Genomic DNA, 19,268 nt, shown 5'->3' with positions numbered 1-19,268 from the left:
AGTCAGCCCTCACGTTCCCCAGCGGAGGTGAGGCCAGAATGGACAATCTCCACATTTAACTTCTATTTACTTGTAGCTTTCATTGTCCAGTTTTTACCCAAATCGTCATCTTCTTCCCCCTTTTTACTTAGCATTCGCTGTATCCCTGCTGGTGGTGGACAAGAAACTTCCCTGGTGCCCATCACACAGCTGCCCTTTCACCTCCGCTTGACAGAGGATGAGACCAAGGTGGCCCAGCCGGCGAGGAGCAGAGCAGGGCTGAGGCCAGGCCCACTGAGCGCAGAGCCCAAACTCGCCACCTCTCTACCTAGTGCGTGTCTGATGCTGAGGATTTGGGTTGCCATTTAGGAATTCTGCTTTCAGTTTAGTTCACTTCAGTTCAAACTTGCTTATTACTCAGTACAAGCCCAGGACCTGTCCACAGACAATGCAGTGATTCAAATGGCCCATATGAGGTTCTTTTTTTTTTTTTAATTTCTATTGCAGTATAGTTATTTACAATGTTATGTTAGTTGCAGGTATACAGCAAAGTGAATCAGTTATATGTATACATATATGCACTCTTTTTTAGATTCTATCCCCATGTAGATCATCGGGGAGTATTGAGTTCCCTGTGCTATACAGCAGGTCCTTATTAGTTATCTGTTTTATATATAGTAGTGTGTATATGTCAATCCCAACCTCCCAATTTATCCCTACCCCCCCCCTTTCCCCCTTGGTAACCATAAGTTTGTTTTCTACATCAGTCACTCTATTTCTGTTTTGTAGATAAGTTCATTTGTACCATTTTTTTAGACTCCACATGTAAGTGATATCATATGATATTTGTCTTTCTCTGTCAGACTTCACTCAGTATGACAGTCTCTGGGTCCATCCATGTCGCTGCAAATGACATTATTTCATTCTTTTTTATGACTGAGTGGTGTTCCATTGTATATATACCACATCTTCTTTAACCGTTCCTCTGTTGATGGACATTTAAATTGTTTCCAGGTCTTGGCTATTGTAGATAGTGGGGCAATGAACATTGGGATGCATGTATCTTTTCAAATTATAGTTTTTTCCAGATGTATGCCCAGGAGTGGGATTGCTGGGTCATATGTGGTAGCTCTATTTTTAGATTTTTAAAGGAGCCTCCATACCGTTTTCCATAGTGGCTGTACCAATTTACATTCCCACCAACAGTGTAGGAGGGTTCCCTTTTCTCCACACCCTCTCCAGTATTTATTGTTTGTAGATTTTTTTGATGATGGCCATTCTGACTGGTGTGAGGTGATACCTCATTGTAGTTTTGATTTGCATTTCTCTAATAATTAGTGATGTTGAGTATCTTTTCTTGTGTCTCTTGGCCATCTCTATGTCTTCTTTGGAGAAATGTCTATTTAGATCTTCCACCCATTTTTTGATTGGGTTGTTTTTTTTTTGATATTGAGTTGCATGAGCTGTTTGTATATTTTGGAGGTTAATCCCTTGTCAGTCGCTTCATTTGCAAATCCGTTTGAGATTCTTTAAACCTTAAGGGTTTGCAATTTTGTTGAGAGATTTCATCTGTTAAGCCATTAAAGACTAATAAAAAGGTAGCCAATATTTATTGAGCACTTACTATGTACCAGGCACTATTAAGAGTCCCTTCTATGCATTAATATGGTTAAAGCACTTAGAAGGTCCATTCTCCTTATACTTACTGGTCCTTATGATGACTCTATGAAATAGGCACTTACTCCTGTTCACAGATGAGCAGACCAAGGCATAGAGCAGCTGAGGCCCCACAGCCAGCACGTGGTGGGGCTGGGATTTGAACTCGAGACACTTTGACCCCAGAACTTGGTGCTTACCCACCCCTCGGACATCTACATGTGACAGCGTGAAGCTGAATGCTCTCTGGTGGGGTGGGTGTTGAGCAGAGGTAGGATGAGGACCTGGAAGGCAATGTCCTGTCTCATGGAAGAGGCAGCCATCAATCGAGGCACAGCCAGCAGAGACAGCGGGCTGGGGCCAGGAGGCCAAGGGCCTCACGGTAGCAGGGACGCCCCCTGTTGGCATCACGGGCTGGCATGCCAGGCGTTGGGTCCCACCGCGCCCTGTGTGGCCTGGGTTTGGGGGACCATTGGCGACTGGGGGGCGGGGGGAGAGCAGCAAGAATTCCTTTCTTCTTCTAAGTCTGTCAAAAGTCTCAGCATCTCTCTGTGTGTCCTTCCTACCACTAGAAACTCAGATACTCCAAAGTTCCCATGATAGATTTTTGTACAGCAATTTCCTGATGAAAGATCCTAGAACTTTCTTTTCCAGTTTGACAGAGAAAAGAAAAAAGAAAATAGCTCAAAGCAGAAAATGATTTTAAGGGAAAATCAAAACTTATCCGTGGTGGTGACGCCAGCGCATTTTGGCATCTAGAACTAACATAGGCGGTCAAGGAAGAGACCTGGGCTGGCAGATGAGCATGCTGATGGAGGACCAGGGGCTCAAGGGGCTTCTGCATGAAAACCTTTCAGGAAAAAGATCAAGGGGCGAGCATCACATGCCTTGGACATAATTGGGAAAGAGTATGGCTGAGGCAGAGCCAAATGACACCCAAAGTGGGCACAGTCTGTGTTTCCTGTTTGGACATTGATTTTTTAGAAAATTTAACTTCCCGGATTGCTTTTCCGATTTGTTAATGAACGCGATGTTGGCCTAAGGAGCTGGATCACACTTAGCCCGTCAGGCAGAAGCCCTGTCCCCAGCCCCGAGCAGATACCCACGTGCCCGAATGCTCACTGAATGAGGAACTGGGTTTGCAAGTGGGGCTCCTGCATCGAGAGCAGTTGCAAACAGCTTGGCACAAGTGGGCAGTGCCTCAGAAGTGAGAAATACAGGCATGGATAACACAACTTCCCCCATCCCCCCAAAAAAATCTAAGGCACAGAGTGACTATAAAGTTGGAGAAATCTACTCACCAAAAAAATACCTCTGTGTGATGCTGTTTCTCCAAGTAAAAGCTCTGGCTGGAAGTCCAAGGTCAAAGGGGACAGTGGGCCGAGTTCCTGGGGCAGGGGTCACAGCCAGGGAGAAGAGGTCACGGAGGAGGAAGACAGAGCGCCTGGCTTATGATACCATGAAATGCAGCAGCAAGTCCCTGGCCGCGCAGGGCTTTCCAGGAAGCATCCCTCTGCCCTCCGTCACCCACGTGTCCTCACCTGCTGGGAGAGCCCACCTGGTCCAGGTCAGCTTGTCGGAGGTGGCTTCATGTCAGGGCGGACCTGGGTGGATGCTCTGTCTAGGAGGGGCCCCAAGAGGGAGGTGTGGCTGCAGTTCAGAGTTGATCACAGGTTAAAAGGGTCCAGGTTGCCAGTTAGATTTGTTTGATTTTTATGTGCCTTTTGATCTTTCTGCATCATACCTGCAGAACTATGTATAAAACATAGGTTCCGTTTTAAAACTAATGATAAGGTGAGCGCAAGCATACGTGTAGCTGTCACCAAGGGTATGAAACAGAGCATGACCAGGCCCGCAGAAGCTCCTGTCCGCTCCTTTCCCATCACACCACCCCCTTCCACCTAGAGATGACCACTTCCACACCATCGTGTCCTTGTTTCTCTCTGCAGTTCTGCCAACTTTTTTTTTTTAATTAATTAATTAATTTATTTATTTATTTATTTTTGGCTGTGTTGGGTCTTCATTTCTGTGCGAGGGCTCTCTCCAGTTGCGGAGAGCGGGGGCCACTCTTCATCGCGGCGCGCGGGCCTCCCACCACCGCGGCCTCTCTCGTTGCGGAGCACAGGCTCCAGACGCGCAGGCTCAGCAATTGTGGCTCACAGGCCCAGCTGCTCTGCGGCATGTGGGATCCTCCCAGACCAGGGCTCGAACCCGTGTCCCCTGCATTAGCAGGCAGACTCCCAACCACTGCGCCACCAGGGAAGCCCCTGCCAACTTTTAATTCATCATTAATCACTGTAATTTAGTATGACCTTTGGTTTAGCTTTCTGTAAACAGAGTCATAGGAAGTGTACTCTGGTGACCTCTCCTTTCGCTCAGCTTTGCTAAGGGATTCGTGTCTCACACCGTCCAGAGTAGCCGTCGTTGGTTTGTCCTCATTGCTGTAGGCACGTGCTACAATCCCTGCCCCCAGGCCAGTGTGGAACTCTGAGAGGGTGTGTCTGTGGATGTCTGTATGTATTTCCTGATGAACATTTGCAAGCGTCCTTCAGAGAGCTGACTGTGTGTAAGATCGCTGGGCTGTGGGGTGGGAACCCGTCCCCCTTACTAGGTGATACCGAGTTGTATCCAGCAGCGGGGTGGAGAGTTCCAGCTCCCCCATGTCACCAGAACTTGGTATTGTCAGAATTGTCAGTTTTTGTCAACCTAGCATGCGAAGGCATCTCATGGAGTCTTGATTTGCTTTTCTCCCAGTTGCCGGTGTGACTGAGTGTCTTTGCATAGTTTGTCGGCCATTTGGATTTCCTTTTTCCATGAAATGCTCTTTCAGGTATTTTGCCGTTTTCCTACTGGACTGTCTGGGTCTTTTGTGTAATGATTTGTAAGCGTTCTTTCCACGCGAGTCCTCTGTCAGGTATGGTTTTAATCGCCTCCTCGTCACTCTGCCCTAGGGTGACAGGGATGGCCAAACACACGACAGCCGATACTGGACAGGTGAGACGGTGTATTAACTGATGGTGTATTAATCCCATGTACTTACAGCCCCAGGGAGGGGCGTACCACATGCCATGCAGGGAACAGAGTGAACAAGCAGGGGTGGTGTGGTAGTAGCAAGAGGGTGGGGTGCCCCCCTGCTTCCCACGGAGGATGTGATTGGCTGGCAGGGCACTGAAACCCACTTGCAGGACGAACAGTAACTGCGGCTGCTTCTCTCCACCCCCAACAGTAAGGAGGCTTGTTTAGCTAGGGGACCTTATCGGTGGCAGGAAGGAACTTTCCGTTAGAGTGGGGAGGAGGATTTTGTTTGGTCCAGTCAAGGCCCTCTCGGTTTTGCCAAATGACAAGGCAGCATATCACACTGACCCTTCATTCCGGGCTTATACCACAGGTCTGTGTGTCGCAAATATCTGATCTCACTTTGTGGTTTGCCTTTCCGACTCTTTAGGGTCTTTTGATGAACAGAGAGAGTCTTTAGAGTTGGTCCTTTTTCTACCTGAATTCATCCTTCACTCCTCCCGGGTCAAAGCTATTCTCTATACTGTCTTCGGAAAGCATTCCTGTTTGGCCGTCAGTTTGATTCTGAATCTAAACTGAATCAAAGCAGATCACGTATGCCTCCCACGCCCTGGTCATTCGGGAGCCCAGGGCCCTCTCTGCTTCCCCAGCCCAGTCCTGCCCCTTCTCAGCATGAGGCTTCTCACCGATCCCCCTTCTAACCGTGGCCGACACAGATCTCCAGTCAGAACTGCTGGGGCCCCTTGGGGACATCCTGAACTGGATGTCCACACAGCCAGCTTCCAGCTCAGCCGGCCAGCCTGTGGACTCCTGTGCAGGCTCATTTAACTTTGCTGATGCGACTGCACCGGTGCTGTGGGTTCAAAAGACAGAGAGAGGAATGTGCTTCCTGTCTGTTCACATCCTCCCCAGGCTGTCACAGGGCCTCCAGAGAAAAGGTAGGAGAAGTGCTGTTGCGGATTTAGAGCAGGCATTTAGTGCGAAACTCAGAAAAGGGCCAGATTCTTGACAGAGTAGCCAAGGGCATAGCAATAAGTTTGGCTGGAGAACCTCCCGCCTCCAACAGGAGAATGATGTTCCTGATAAGGTGATTCAGCTGTGAAGATGGTGCCTTCCCTCCCTCGTCTCTGTAATTGCCATGATTTTAATAAACAGAGCTCAGCGCATTCAAGGGACAGTTCAATTGCAGATATAATTTACTCTCCTATAAGCACTAGGGTTTAAATTCTCAAAATATCATTGTTCGTGTTGGTTTCCAGCACATGGGAATGGCCTAATATGAGTATAAGAGCAAAGGCATAGAAAGAGCTTGCTGTTTGCCAAGTGTGTTCTGAGCCCTCCTCGTGGGTCAACTCATAATCCTCAGGACCCCCGCCTCCCTCCAGTGTTCATCTTTATTCTGTGCAGAACTTGTCACCTGAGATGCCCTGTGACCTGCCAACCGTGTCCCACAGGAGCAGCGAGGCCAGGCGGCCCCCCACCCCGCGCTCTGCCACCCCCTCCATCAGGGAAGTGGGCTTCTGACTGGCCCTCCGAGAAGAGACCATGCGGTGACGGAGTTAGCATTTTCAAGTATCTGAAATGTCTTTAAGAAGAGAGAGTACTGTCATGTGTGAGCATTAGTCATGTTCTAAAAAACTAAAGGGATTGGGCTTAAAATAAAGTCAAGAACATCAGAAGGAACTTGGAGAAAGCCAGAATGAGAAAATGGTAGCACAGCTAGTTGGGCGGGGGGGGGGGGGGGGGGGGGATTGCAGAGTCCACAGAGATCAAAACAGGTGCGTCCAAGCAGGGAGCCTGGGGGCCCCCAAGTCCCTCCTTCCACTGCTGCCCTGCCCTTCCTCAGCCACCAAGCACATGCTTACAGCCCTGGAACCGTGGCTGCAGGAGGGGAGGGACTTGCCCCCTCTGCTGTGCTTCCCTCCGGTGCCGGAAGCCGCGGCTGGCACACGGCCCCCTGAGTTGGTGTCCGTTGGATGGTGGTGTTGGCTGAGTCATCTGCACGCGGCCCCTTCCTCTGTGTCTCCCCTTCCCTGGACCTGTTCAGACTTCGACCACCTCTAGGCTGGCTCCTGTGCTCCCTTCCTCCCCAGGCCACTAGAGGGTCCGAAATACAAGCACAGCCCTGCCCGCCTTCCTCCACGTACCCCCGTGGGTCCCCTGGCACGCAGGCTCAGCCTTGACTCCTCTGTGGGCTGCTAACCCCGAGCCCTACTGCCCTTCCCCACTGCTCCCCCACCCACTGTGCTGTCAGGGCTCCCACCCTCACCCGCATCCCCACTTCTGTGTGGGCTGTGCCCCTGCCCGGAGCACCCGGGCAGCCTGGCGGGCACCGCTCGTCCCCAGACAACCCCCGCCGCAAGGATCCCTCCCCGTGGGAACTGTCCCTGCGAGGCTCCCCTTCCCTGTCATTTTGGATTCAGCACTCCAGGCTCAGAGTTCTCCAGGCGCCTGGTTTTTACTTCCATCAGAGCACTTGCCATGTTGTTCTTTCCGTTCATCAACATGTTTTTCTTGAAGGCCAAGCACCATCTGATGTCAGGGGTACAGGGGTGAGGCAGGCAGGGGCCACACGTTATCGTGGGAAGGAACAAGAAAACTTAGAGTTGTTTCCTACATGGCTAGTAACCCCCATCACGCCTGGCATTCGCCGTGCGCCCTTGTATCGGCAGCTGACTCAAGCCAGCTCGTGTCACCCTCACAGCCCCCTCGTCTTTCCGTCAAGCAAAGTGCAGCTTGGAGGGCAGAGCTGGCTCTCACACCCCACCTCCAGGGCTCTCGCCTGCCTCGCCGGCCCCTCCCAGGGCTTACTACGTGGTCACAGACGTGCCCTTCCCCGGTGGGCGCAGATGACACGGGCGCAGCGGCCACAGGAGCAGGGGCAGTGGTGGTCCTGTTCCGGGCGAGGGGCTGTCACGGGTGCTTTCTCAGAGGAAGTGACTTCGAAGCCAGGACCTGAAGGAAGCACGGGAGTTACTGAGCACGGGGTGGGGGGGGGTGCAGAATGTTCCAGCCTGCGGGTGCAGCCCGAGGGGCGGCCCGGAGGAAGAGTAGCGCGGGCGACCCGGAGAAGAGGCACTCTGGGGGGCTGGAGAAGGGCTGGGAGCGGAGGCTGTGCTGTGCGGAGCCTGACTAATGAACTGAGGAGCTTAGGCTTCATCCCGGGAGCAGCGGGAAGCCAGCGAAAGTTTGTTTTTGTAAAATATTTGTTTTATATTGGAGTAGAGTTGATTTACGATGCTGTGTTAGTTGGCAAGATGGCGACTTGGTCTGATACGAGGCTGCTGGCGGAGAGCAAATTGGACAGAGACGAAAGTTGATGTGGGAAGACCAGCTTGACCATTTCACTCCCCAGAGGAGATGATGGCCTGGACTAGGGTAGAGGCCAGAGGAAAAGAAGTGAATGGATCTGAGAGAGTCCGAGGGAGGAAAATCTCCCAGCACTGGGACACTGTTTGGATGTGAAGACGACAGGGAGAGGTCAAGGATGCCAGCTGGGTGTCGGGTATGGGCAGGTGACCGCTTGACAACACCATACGTGGGGACAGAAAACACAGCGGGGGGAGGAGATACTGAGGACATTGGGAGTGTATGTGGATCTGGGGTCCCCAGGTACATCTGGGAGGCGGATGGAATGTGAAGTCAGCACACCCAAGAGCGAGTTGCCTTGGCGTGCAAATGAAAGGGTGTGCACAGACCGTGTTTGAAGCTGTAGGAGGGGGTGAGTTTATTGAGGGATAGGGAAGTGCCTGTCTCCTCTCTCCCCACCGTGATCTCCAACCTGCACTGTCCACTATGGGAGCCACCGGCCACATGTGGTGATGTAAATTTCAATTAAAATAATTAAAATTAAATACAATTAAAAATTCTGTCTTCAGGGACTTCCCTGGCAGTCCAGTGGTTAGGACTTGGTGCTTCCACTGTCGGGGCCCAGGTTCGATCCCTGATGGGGAAACTAAGAATCCTACAAGCTGTGCGGTGAGGCAAAAAAAAAAAAAAAATTCTGTCTTCAGTCACACTAGCCCTGTTTCAGGTGCTCCGAAGCCTTGTGGCTGGTGGCTTCCCTAACAGCCCGTGCAGATTACAGACCATTTCCATCATCACAGACCGTTCTGTTGGATGACACTGAGTCTAGACTCCATTGTATTTATTTTGTGTCCACGGGTGCCCAGGTCCTCAGAAAAAAAGTACAGTTCCTTTGATTAGAGACCTTTAAGAAGTAAACAGTCAGCCGTTTGCTGGCCTAGGGGTCGGAGAAGGAACCCATGGGCTCTTCAGGGGCCTTCATGTGCGTGGTTGGCCTCGAGCTGGGGCTCCGCGCCAGCCATGCCGCCCCAGCCAGAACACGGGGCTGTTGTCAGCACACGGGGCTCCGATGCGTGTTTGTCTGGCTTGAGTCTTAGTTCCTTCTCAGGCCCACAGGCAATAGCACGTTTGCATTTGAACAGGTAAACCCTTTTAGATTACAATTCAAAATTACAGAGTCTTCACAGAAAGTCAGATCTGGAACTTCTCATTTCAGAAACCAGTTCTGAATTGTCACGAAGTTTCAGGTTTTGCTTTTGCTTTTATTTTTCGTCTTTGTGGAATGTGTGCCTTGGTTCTTTCTTTTCTTTTCCAGTCGGATGTCACGGATCAGAATTTGTTACGTTTCCTTCCAGAACAAGAACACTCAGAAGTCTACAAAATGCTTTCTTCCCATATGCTCGTGACGGACTCCCCCTCCCCAGAACACTTAAAATGTAAGTTTAACTTCACTGGTTTTACGAGATAGAAAGATGAGAATGTCACTTTTGAAAGGAGGTTAGAATGAATTAAGAAGGGAGGACTAATTTTAAAAATAATTTTCCTTGTGACTCAGAACATTTCCAAGATCCTTAGAGGTATATTTTAAGTTCAAAGCTAAAACCGGAGTTTGGAATATGTAAGACGTTGAACTTTTATGCGGAAAATTTTAAAGCACAGAGCTTAAGAATAATAACTTGTTTTGCATGGAATACAAGAGATCCCTTTTTTTTTCCCCCACATGAGAGCCTTTTAGTAATAAAGGGTACAAAAATAAGTGAATAATCTGCTTATTTTGGAGGACACTATGAGGCTAGATTTGTATTTATGATACTAAGTAACCAACTAAAAACTGAATAATTAGGTCAAAACTCCAAATTCTCTTTTGAGGCTGTCATCTGGTTATTTATATACATTTGCAGGTTTTATGGAATTTTAAAGTTTTTGTCAAAATTGGCGGCCTGGATAGAAAGCTGGTCTGGTCACTTAATGAAGCATGCATTTTGATGGCAGTAGCAAGGGTGCCTTGTACTTATTCAAGCCTTAGTCCATTTTCCGTGAATAATGTGTCCCATTGTACATCTGATTTTCCTTCAGAGCAAAGTGGAAAGATTAAATTAAAGAGAGCAGCTCTATCTGAGCAGCTTTATTTTAATATACAGTATGAAAACAACCAGAACTAATTAAGGCCGACAGAACCAACCGCAGACATCTGTGAGCAAATTAAGACTAATCGGGTCCGAGTATGGAATGCAAAACATCTGTAAACTACGGAGGGGAAAAACCTGTGTTGCAAAGGTTATAAAACCATGTCTGAAAGTCAGTCATAATGAGAGAAATAGCCCGGCCATGTGTTGACCAAACCCTGTGAGTTTCACAAGATGCGGCTTGTTTAGTCTAGAATCAGTGTAATGCTCTCATTCCGTTTCTCCTTTTTTCCTTTAATGGCCCAGCTGACAACGATTTAGAGTTTTATTGCCATCTTCTCAGAGGCAGCTTGAACCCAAAGGAATTTCCAACTTATGAATACATAAAATTTGTAGGAAATTTTCGCTCTTACAACAATGGTAAGCGTTCATTGTCGTATAATTGTGGCAGTGGCTTTTCTCACGCAAACGTGCACGTAGGGGCGGGAGGAAGGGCAAGCATATGTGCTTTCCATATTTGCATTTGGATTTCTGTGTTCCCAAGATGTGTTTTTTTGTGCTCCTAAATGGTATCTCCCATTCGGGAAGAACACGCATCCCCACCTGTTTATGCCAGCCCATGAAGTCCCACTGAGAGGCACCGTATTCATTTATTTATTTTCAGGCTAATGGAATAGTTCTGTGCTGTAAGCAACAACTTACGGTTCATAAAGAACGGGTTCAGCCTACACACAGCCAAACAGGGCTTCACTGTCACATGAAGATCCCTAACCTTGGCTTCTGCATTTTTATCCTCCTTTTTACAGGCTGCTTTTTACAGCCTGTTTTCATAGCTCTACTCCACGGCCCTTCTGCTAAGTCTGGCCCTAATGCACAGGACATGGTCCTTTTCTGAGGAGCCAGCCATCTCCCTTAGATGAATTATCAGGCAGCATAAGCCAAGCAGTAAAATCTTGCTTTCTGAAATTACCCAGATAACTAATTGTCCAAGCCCAGGCTGCAACTCTCAAGCAGACATCAACGCTCCGTTTTACTTTTGACCCAGGCAAAATGGGGATGCAGGCCTGACGCCAGAGATTCAGCAACGCAAGTCCCAACACGCGGCCCCACTGGGGAGCCCGGCACAGAGTGGCCAGTCCTCAAAACCCAACACAAAACACCTAACTTTGAAAGCTCTAACGTTTCATAAAATAGCAAAGATGGGGCGGGGGGAATAGAACGAGGTGTTGACAGGGAATGGTAGAAAGAGAGAAGAGGGAAGGAGAAAAAAATGGCAAAGGGAAACAAATACAGAAAGGTGAGCCCCGGGAAGGAGGGGGTGGGCCGGTGGGTGACACAAGGGAGTGGATGTTGGCAGCTGACTTGTGCTGCTTCGCTTGCTGTTGTTTAACTCCGGACCCACAGTCCAGTCTATTACCCCCGTCGAATGAGTCCCAGAGTTTCCATTAGAAGCAGCCAAAGTAATGGCACTGAGTCCTAATGACGGTCCCTGTTGTATGTTATTTGCGTAAATATACATGCTTTGCTTGAGAGGCTCCAACTGTTTGCTAAATAGCATGATCCCCCAGGCCCAGTGTTCAGGGCTGATGCCTGGATGATGGGCTCCCTGGCCAACTTGGGGCCCTTTGCGGAAGCTCCCCACCTAGGGCTCGGGGTGCCCGAGTGGTTGGGAGTGGTGGCAGGTCAGCCTTCCCAAGGGGGCCCCTAAATCTGGGCAAAGCGGGATGAAGCCAAGACCTGCCCGTGTCTAATCCGACTCATCTGAGAGGCTTTCCTGAACCTCATGAGACACGTGTGTAATGAACCATACAACTAAGTAAAGAAACTGACCTAAGGGGTACCTCGTGGAAAACTCAACGTGGACCCAGCCCGGTTCTGTGGTTCCCTGGGTGAGGCAGCCTGTTACAATGCAGATTCTCAGATGCCCCTGGAAGATTCTAGTTCAGCACACCTGAGGGCGCGGCTGGGACTGAGCGGTTGGAAAAGAACCTTGGGGTTCTGATGCAAAGGGTCGTGGACTTTGAGAAACACTGCCCCATTGTAATACTACGTGGCATTCCATAGGAATTTTAATGACACTCCTCTTGCTTTATGGTACCAGGCACCTCTATCCTTGAATTAATATAAGCAGTGGTTTGGAATTTGCTTAAAATGTGTACCGTGGCCATAATGCCAGCTGCTGGGGTAGCAGCCTATCCCAGTTGGCCGCATGCAAGGAAGGGTCCCCAGAGTGCCGAGACTGTGGGAATTATGGGATGCTGCTCCCACGTGTCTCCATGACAACAGCACACGCACTTAATGTAGGGTACCGGGTTGTGATTGGCTGGTGAGCAGCGTTATCCTGTGAATGTACATTTCCACGACTCTCATTAAGATGCTACTGAACGTGGCTTTGAAGCTTCCTGTCTTTTATCGCGTTTTAGAGGATTTCAAGGAAATAGGCAGGCTTCATTGTGCATACCTGAGACTTTTTTTTTTTTAACCAGCAAGGCTTTATTTTCACTTCAAGTTGAGACAATGTTTGTTTGCCTGAAAGAATGTGTGGAAGTTATGTGTGATTTTTTTTTTTTTGGTGGGGGGAACTGTTACTGCTATAAACACACAGCATTGAAAGTGGAAATTTTAAAACCAAGAGTTTAAAACCAGAGTGTCTTTGCAGAGCCTGCTAAACAAACCAAAGTTAGGGGAGCTTTCTTGAGACAAGAGTCTCCAAATGTAATTGTGGAAAAACTGAAATATAGTTCTCACTTGGATTAGAACAGCAAAAAATGTCAGACAAATGAATTTCTAAGATGGAACCCTATGAAGTCACCAACATTCAACCATTTTTGGCTGCTAAAGTAAGGTTTAACATAAGAAATCATTCAGATTTGATTCTGTAGGTTTATTTCTCAATAAACATGGAAAGATGGGATCATAAAAGTAGCTCACCTTAGGAGTGTTTCCTCAGTACCAGGCCCTGGGCTCAGTCCTGACACCGGTCGTCTCATTGAATTCTGGAGGCAATCTCATGAGATGGTGTTAATGGCATCATCCCATCTTTTTTTTTTTCTTTAATTGAAGTATAGTTGATTTACAATGTTGTGTTAGTTTCAGGTGTACAGCACAGTGATTCAGTTTTTCTTTAATTAATTAATTTATTTATTTTTGGCTGTGTTGGGTCTTCGTTTCTGTGCGAGGGCTTTCTCTAGTTGTGGCGAGCGGGGGCCACTCTTCATCGCGGTGCACGGGCCTCTCACTATCGCGGCCCCTCCCGTTGCGGGGCACAGGCTCCAGACGCGCAGGCTCAGTAGTTGTGGCTCACGGGCCCAGTTGCTCCGCGGCATGTGGGATCCTCCCAGACCAGGGCCCGAACCCGTGTCCCCTGCATTGGCAGGGAGACTCTCAACCACTGCGCCACCAGGAAAGCCCCTCAGTTATATATATATATGTATATATACACAGATATGTATATATGTGTATATATATGAATATATATATTTTTCAGATTCTTTTCTCTTATAGGTTATTACAAAATATTGAGTATAGTTCTCTGTGCTGTACAGTAGGTCCTGGTTGATTATCTATTTTACATACAGTAGTGTGTATCTATTAATCCCGATCTCCTAATTTATCCCTCCCCCTCCCCCTTTCCTCTTTGGTAACCATAAGTTTGTTTGCTATGTCTGTGAGTCTGTTTCTGTTTTGTAAATAAGTTCATTTGTATCTTTTTTTTTTAGATTCCACATATAAGTGATATCATATGATATTTGTCTTTCTCTGTTTGACTTCACTCAGTATGAGAATCTCTAGGTCCATCCATGTTGCTGCAAATGGCATTATTTCATTCTTTTTTATGGCTGAGTAATATTCCATTGTATAAATATACCACATCTTTGTTATCTAGTCATCTGTCAATGGACATTTAGGTTGCTTCCATGTCCTGGCTATTGTAAATAGTGCTGCTATGAAATTGGGGTGCATGTATCTTTTCAAATTATAGTTTTCTCCAGATACATGGCATCATTCCTTTTTTTTTTTGAATTTTTGAATTTTATTTATTTTTTATACAGCAGGTTCTTATTAGTTGACTAATAAGACTGAGCCTTGACTGAGCCCAGAGCACACTCCAGGGAAGGGCCAGCACCTTCCTGGAGGGCTTCCGCCACTTCTGTGTCCCTAAATCCAACGTGAAGATGAAATCCACTTTCGTACATGCTGGGTAAACTGGAGTGTTACCTTCTGCTGCCCTGTGAGCTGTCTGCACAGGCAGGCCTCTGGAGCAGTGCTGAGTGGTCGGAGAAGTTGACCCCTGGCCTCCACTCACTCCCCACTGACCCCCTCCCACCTGGGGTCTCGGGGTGCTGGGAGGCCAGTGGCCCCCTTCCTGGTGTCTTTCCCAGGCCCCTCACTCGGGAGCCCCCCCCGCCAGAACTGTCCTTGACACCCTCTCCCAGCCTAGAGCTCATCTCACCAACCCATCTGATGGATAGATGGACCCCAGGCTGATAGGTGCTAGCTGCTACCCCAAACTTACATCCACGGGACCCCCTGGGCCGTAAGCCGAAAGGCCCCAAGTGAAATGTGTCGGCTGCAGGGCAGGGAAGAGAGGGTGGGACGGAGCCAGATAGGAGACGCTTACACCACGTAGATGAAGATGCCATCGGCGTCACCTGCTCAGATCCGTCTGGCCCTATGACCCTGGGAGGCCGGGGCAGGGGAGGACAAAGCAACTTTGCCCTTGTTGACGGGCTTAAACCCTCTAATTGGATGTTTCCAGATTCACCCATCAATTGTGCCACCTTACCTCCCCCCCGCCCACCACCACTCCTGGGCACTGGGACAAACGCACCAACCATTGCCTGAATACTTGAGCAAAATGGAATGTCCCTGCATCCGTATCCTCACGTCTTGGTCACTCCTTAGGACTCCATCATTTGCCACAGATGTTCTAGGGGAAGGGAGGGCAGACAGGACTTCCCATCTTTAACCTAGATTTTTAATCAGCGTGCAGATGTATGTGTCAGGAAATGGGATGAGATAGTAGTTTTCTTCGAATTGTTTCACTTCGGGACAGTTTCTATCCTGCTCTGTGAGAAGCTTCCTGTAGGAATCTAAGCTGGGATGTAGAATCACATGTCTCATCCTGTCCCCATAAAAAGCCCACTCTGACCCCAGCCATGTGGCCTGGAGCCCCGGGGTGGACCACTGGTCAGAGCAGCCCCCGAGCCACCTCTGGTCTGCCCACTGTTTCCAGAATAGAGTTGAAACAAAATTACTTTATTTGGGGCTATGTTTGTCTGCTAACAGATTTTTTTTTTTTAAGCTTTCGAATAAATACACCCCCAACCCAAGTCAGGTAGCCCCAGCCCTACAGTCTGATTGGGAAGGAACCGTCCAGATGATATTCAAAGGCATAATGAACAGTCCTAAGAAGGGACAGCTTGAAGGGGTCCTAAGAAGCAGGTCCCCCCGTTCCTCAAAGAACTTGGCGTCTGGAAGCAGACTGTCCTCTCTGTGAGCCGACCTCCGCCCCCAGACTTGGATTGAAGTGCGCATCTGACTGAAATCCAGAAAGCAGTATTTCAACAGTGGCTGGTGTGCTTCCAGATAGGCCACCCTCAGCAAACATTCCGCTCTGGGCTTTCCAGAAACCACACGCCAGAGGCTAAAAGTTTCCCTGCCCTCATTTTACCTCCTCACCTCTAACCACGCAACCAGATTTGAAATGCTGGCAGAAGTGGACGCTTTCCAGCTTTCAACACTTGATGCCGTATGTTCTGTGGGATTTCTGTAGGCTGCCTCACTTTACGGCTTTGGGGTTTTTGGGTTTTTTTCCTGAGCTGAACTAATTGAGACGTCTCAGTGAAGGGAACCAACGGCACGCCCACCAGACCTCGCTGGGAGTGGGGACGTGAGTTTCGCACAGAAGGACAGCTTCACGGAGGGAAGTCTGATCTGTCTGTCCCAGGCCCCCAAGAGGAAGAAGCGGAGTGTCCCTGCCACCCAGACAGCGATGCACGGCGTCCTTCTCCAGCAACGGTCATCGCTGCCAGATTAGATTGCAAAGGAATCACGATCTAGAACAAATTGTTACCCAAGGGCATCGTCCCGCATGAGCATCTATTAAAATGGAGTGGTGAGGAATGGTCAGACCTTTATCATCCCCATCTTTCTGCTTGTTTCAGCCCGGGAGCAGGGAACTTTTGTCCGGGTTGTCCGATAATTGTGATAAAAATGTGCACAAGATATCCACTTGGAGGAGGGGACGAGGGCCTGTAGGAAGTTCACTCTCCTGAGCAGCCAGTAATCAGGCCCTGTGGGCACCGACCAGCTGGGGGAGATCTTATCTGTGCCCTCACAAGCTTCTGGCCCCGACAAATACTCATTTTAATTGACGAATGCCAGGGGAAAGAAGAAATTCAAGTAAGACATGTATTTTTCCATTAGGGTGATTTTTTTTTTTTTTTCAGTCCAGCACATTGCAAACCCCCAGCTCCCCCGTGTGGCTCTCAGCCTTTCTCCGACATTGTTTTTTTCCAAATGCCAAACAGAACTGGCAGAAAGAAAAGAAGAACCGTGTATTACCCCAGCAAGTTGGGTGGTGGCCCAGGCTAAAAACTGCACGGGATTATTTTGCTGCCACTCTCCTAAGAGCCCGGTCACCTGGCTGGCTTTTCACAACACACTGGGGGAAGGATACTGTGAAGAGAGAGAAAAAGAGTCTGGAGAGAGTGCGTAATTAGCGAGAGATGATTTCTCACGAAGGTGCAGAAAATTAACTTTTCCCTCCACATTCTAACACTCCATCCCAAACACTTTGGACATTTATCACAAATGAAATTCAGGGACTTTATTCCTCCTTTAACAAACCTCCTCATCGACTGTTTCACGTCTTCCCAGACACCTACCAGATTTGTTTTTCGTTTGTTCCAAGAAGTGCAGAGAAAGCTATTTGTCACTCTCCTTGTGGACTATTAGTGTGTTTTCCTATAGCTGTTGCGACGAATTTATCAGCAGGCCACCTCTGATCAGAACACTCCATTGTGTGGGCCTGACGGCTGAACCGATGCTGAGGAGAAAAAGTTACCTCTTTCTCCATTTATTCCCAGTCTGTGCTGTTGGCTGACCTTCCCTGTCACCATCCCTGCCTCTCCCTCCATCTCTCCTGTCCCTTTGGAAGCACGTTCTCATACCCCCTGGGGTCTCCCTGCCCCCATGGTATCCTTATCTCCTCATCATGAGTGATTTGGGAGCTCACCTCTGTCATCAGGCAGACTTGGAAGCCAGCCCCGGGTGCCAGGTGAGACAGACCTCATCCTTCTTATTCTCCAGAGAACCTTTGGGATCGCTTGCTTTTGGAATCCTAAGAATGCCAGCCCAAGGCAAAGTTCTTTGGGGATCTCCGAAATCAGAGGCTTCAGTGATGAACGATCTGGGAGTAAAGAAGGGAATCCATAACCCCGTAGACCCTTTTCACATCCTGCATCTCTCCAAGCACGAGGCCCACGACGGGCGCTTGACTGTTTTCCACCGAGTGGTGATGGCCGCGTGCTGGTTCGCAGCTGGTTCGCAGCTCATCTCGCCCAGGTGTCCTTCTGACCGGGGTTAATGCATCAGAGGGCAGTGAGTCAGCCTGAGCCTCAGTGGAACCAGAACCGTGTCCGTGGGCCACCCTCCCACAGTGCGCCAGCCACCGGCAGTACCAGGCTGGGCTGTGGAAGGGAAGCCACCTTGGGGTCTTAAGGTCTGCGCGTTGGTTGCTGGTGAGGATCAGAAGGTCTCTTCCCGAACTAGGCTTTAAGCTGTGAGGTGGAAGGTCACCTCGTGAGAGCATCATTCAGTAAACACATGTTGGACGCCTGCTGTGGGTAAGATGCCCACTCAGAGCTGGAGACAGAAGCCTCGCCCCCATTGCTGCGCGGAGAAGGCTAGCTCTTTAGCTTTGGGCAAGACAAGGTCACTTCTTCTTTTGGATACTATAAAAGCTATTTATTCACTATACACAGAACATGTCCCCTGTAAAATGTACATGTAAATCACTAAAAAGTATAGTTTGGTGAACATTTTCTCCATTCCAGAACATACTAAATCAGTTGGGAATAACGGCGCTCTGTCTGCCTCGAAATAATCTAATTACGGCACCCAGAGTCTCCTTTACATCTGATGCAAAGTTAAATACTTATTCTGGGGATTGTGTCCTAATACGTGTTTGAGGAGGGCAGAGGTAACAATTAAATATATCTCTAGTATATTGCGGTCCCCGCACGATAAATCAGTTTATTACAGTTTAAAACAGATCGTATTTCATTATTTGTATTAATGGGATGCAAACAAATACTGGATCCTTTTGCATGACAAATAACCACAAAATTACTTATCTTTGATAGTATATTGGGTTGTTGTTGTTGTTGTTTTATATTAGCACCATTTTAATTTATTTATTTTTGGCTGTATTGGATCTTCGTTTCTGTGCGAGGGCTTTCTCTAGTTGTGGCAAGCGGGGGCCACTCTTCATCGCGGTGCGCGGGCCTCTCACTGTCGCGGCCTCTCTTGTTGCGGAGCACAGGCTCCAGACGCGCAGGCTCAGTAATTGTGGCTCGCGGGCCCAGTTGCTCCGCGGCATGTGAGATCTTCCCAGACCAGGGCTCGAACCCGTGTCCCCTGCATTGGCAGGCGGATTCTCAACCACTGCACCACCAGGGAAGCCCCTATATTGGGTTTTATAATTACACAAGATATAAATGTTGTAAAATATTGTTATGTTATTGTTACACCTCAAACAAAACAGTGAGGCCGCACTGTAGTGATTCACTAGGCTGTGCTCAGATCACTTTTGAGTAACTCTGGGGGGCGGGGATGGGGAGTGTATCAGTAGCAAGCATTCATCACTTTTGTTGGTTGTGAGGCGGTGTGTGTGTGTGTGCGCACGTGTGCACACACATGCCTGTTGGGTGGCGGGGAAAGGAAAAGTCTGGAAGCAGTCAGAGATCTGATAAGATGGGGCTATGCTGCAATGAGTGGCTAATCCTTCTGAGAGGCTAGGGAGGCCAGTTGTAATTAGATCTATTTTTTTCTATGACTTAAATCGAAACAACTAATTAAATCCTTAATTAATGTTTTTAAACCACCTTGGGATAAGAAGTGCCAGAGAAGTTACTCTAAGTGTTCCCTATTACCAGGAGGTCCCAGGGCACAGCCTGCTCT

At 48.7% G+C, this 19,268-nt stretch overlaps 1 protein-coding gene across 3 annotated transcripts in view; it reads left to right on the top strand.

Annotated features, from left to right (window-relative positions):
- The window catches only part of NPAS2 (neuronal PAS domain protein 2), a 190,073-nt gene that overhangs the window by 134,439 nt on the left and 36,366 nt on the right, over window positions 1-19,268 (top strand). For all 3 annotated transcript variants that reach the window (XM_057558519.1, XM_057558518.1, XM_057558520.1), the window contains 2 exons: window positions 9,272-9,392; window positions 10,389-10,502. In XM_057558519.1, the coding sequence (XP_057414502.1) occupies window positions 9,272-9,392; window positions 10,389-10,502 (235 nt within the window). The remainder of the gene's footprint in view (window positions 1-9,271; window positions 9,393-10,388; window positions 10,503-19,268) is intronic.

Source organism: Balaenoptera acutorostrata, chromosome 12 (genome assembly GCF_949987535.1).
Source record: "Balaenoptera acutorostrata chromosome 12, mBalAcu1.1, whole genome shotgun sequence".
Taxonomy (NCBI): Eukaryota; Metazoa; Chordata; class Mammalia; order Artiodactyla; family Balaenopteridae; genus Balaenoptera; species Balaenoptera acutorostrata.
Note: the sequence above shows the minus strand (reverse complement) of the source record. Positions and strands in the feature narration are given on the sequence as shown.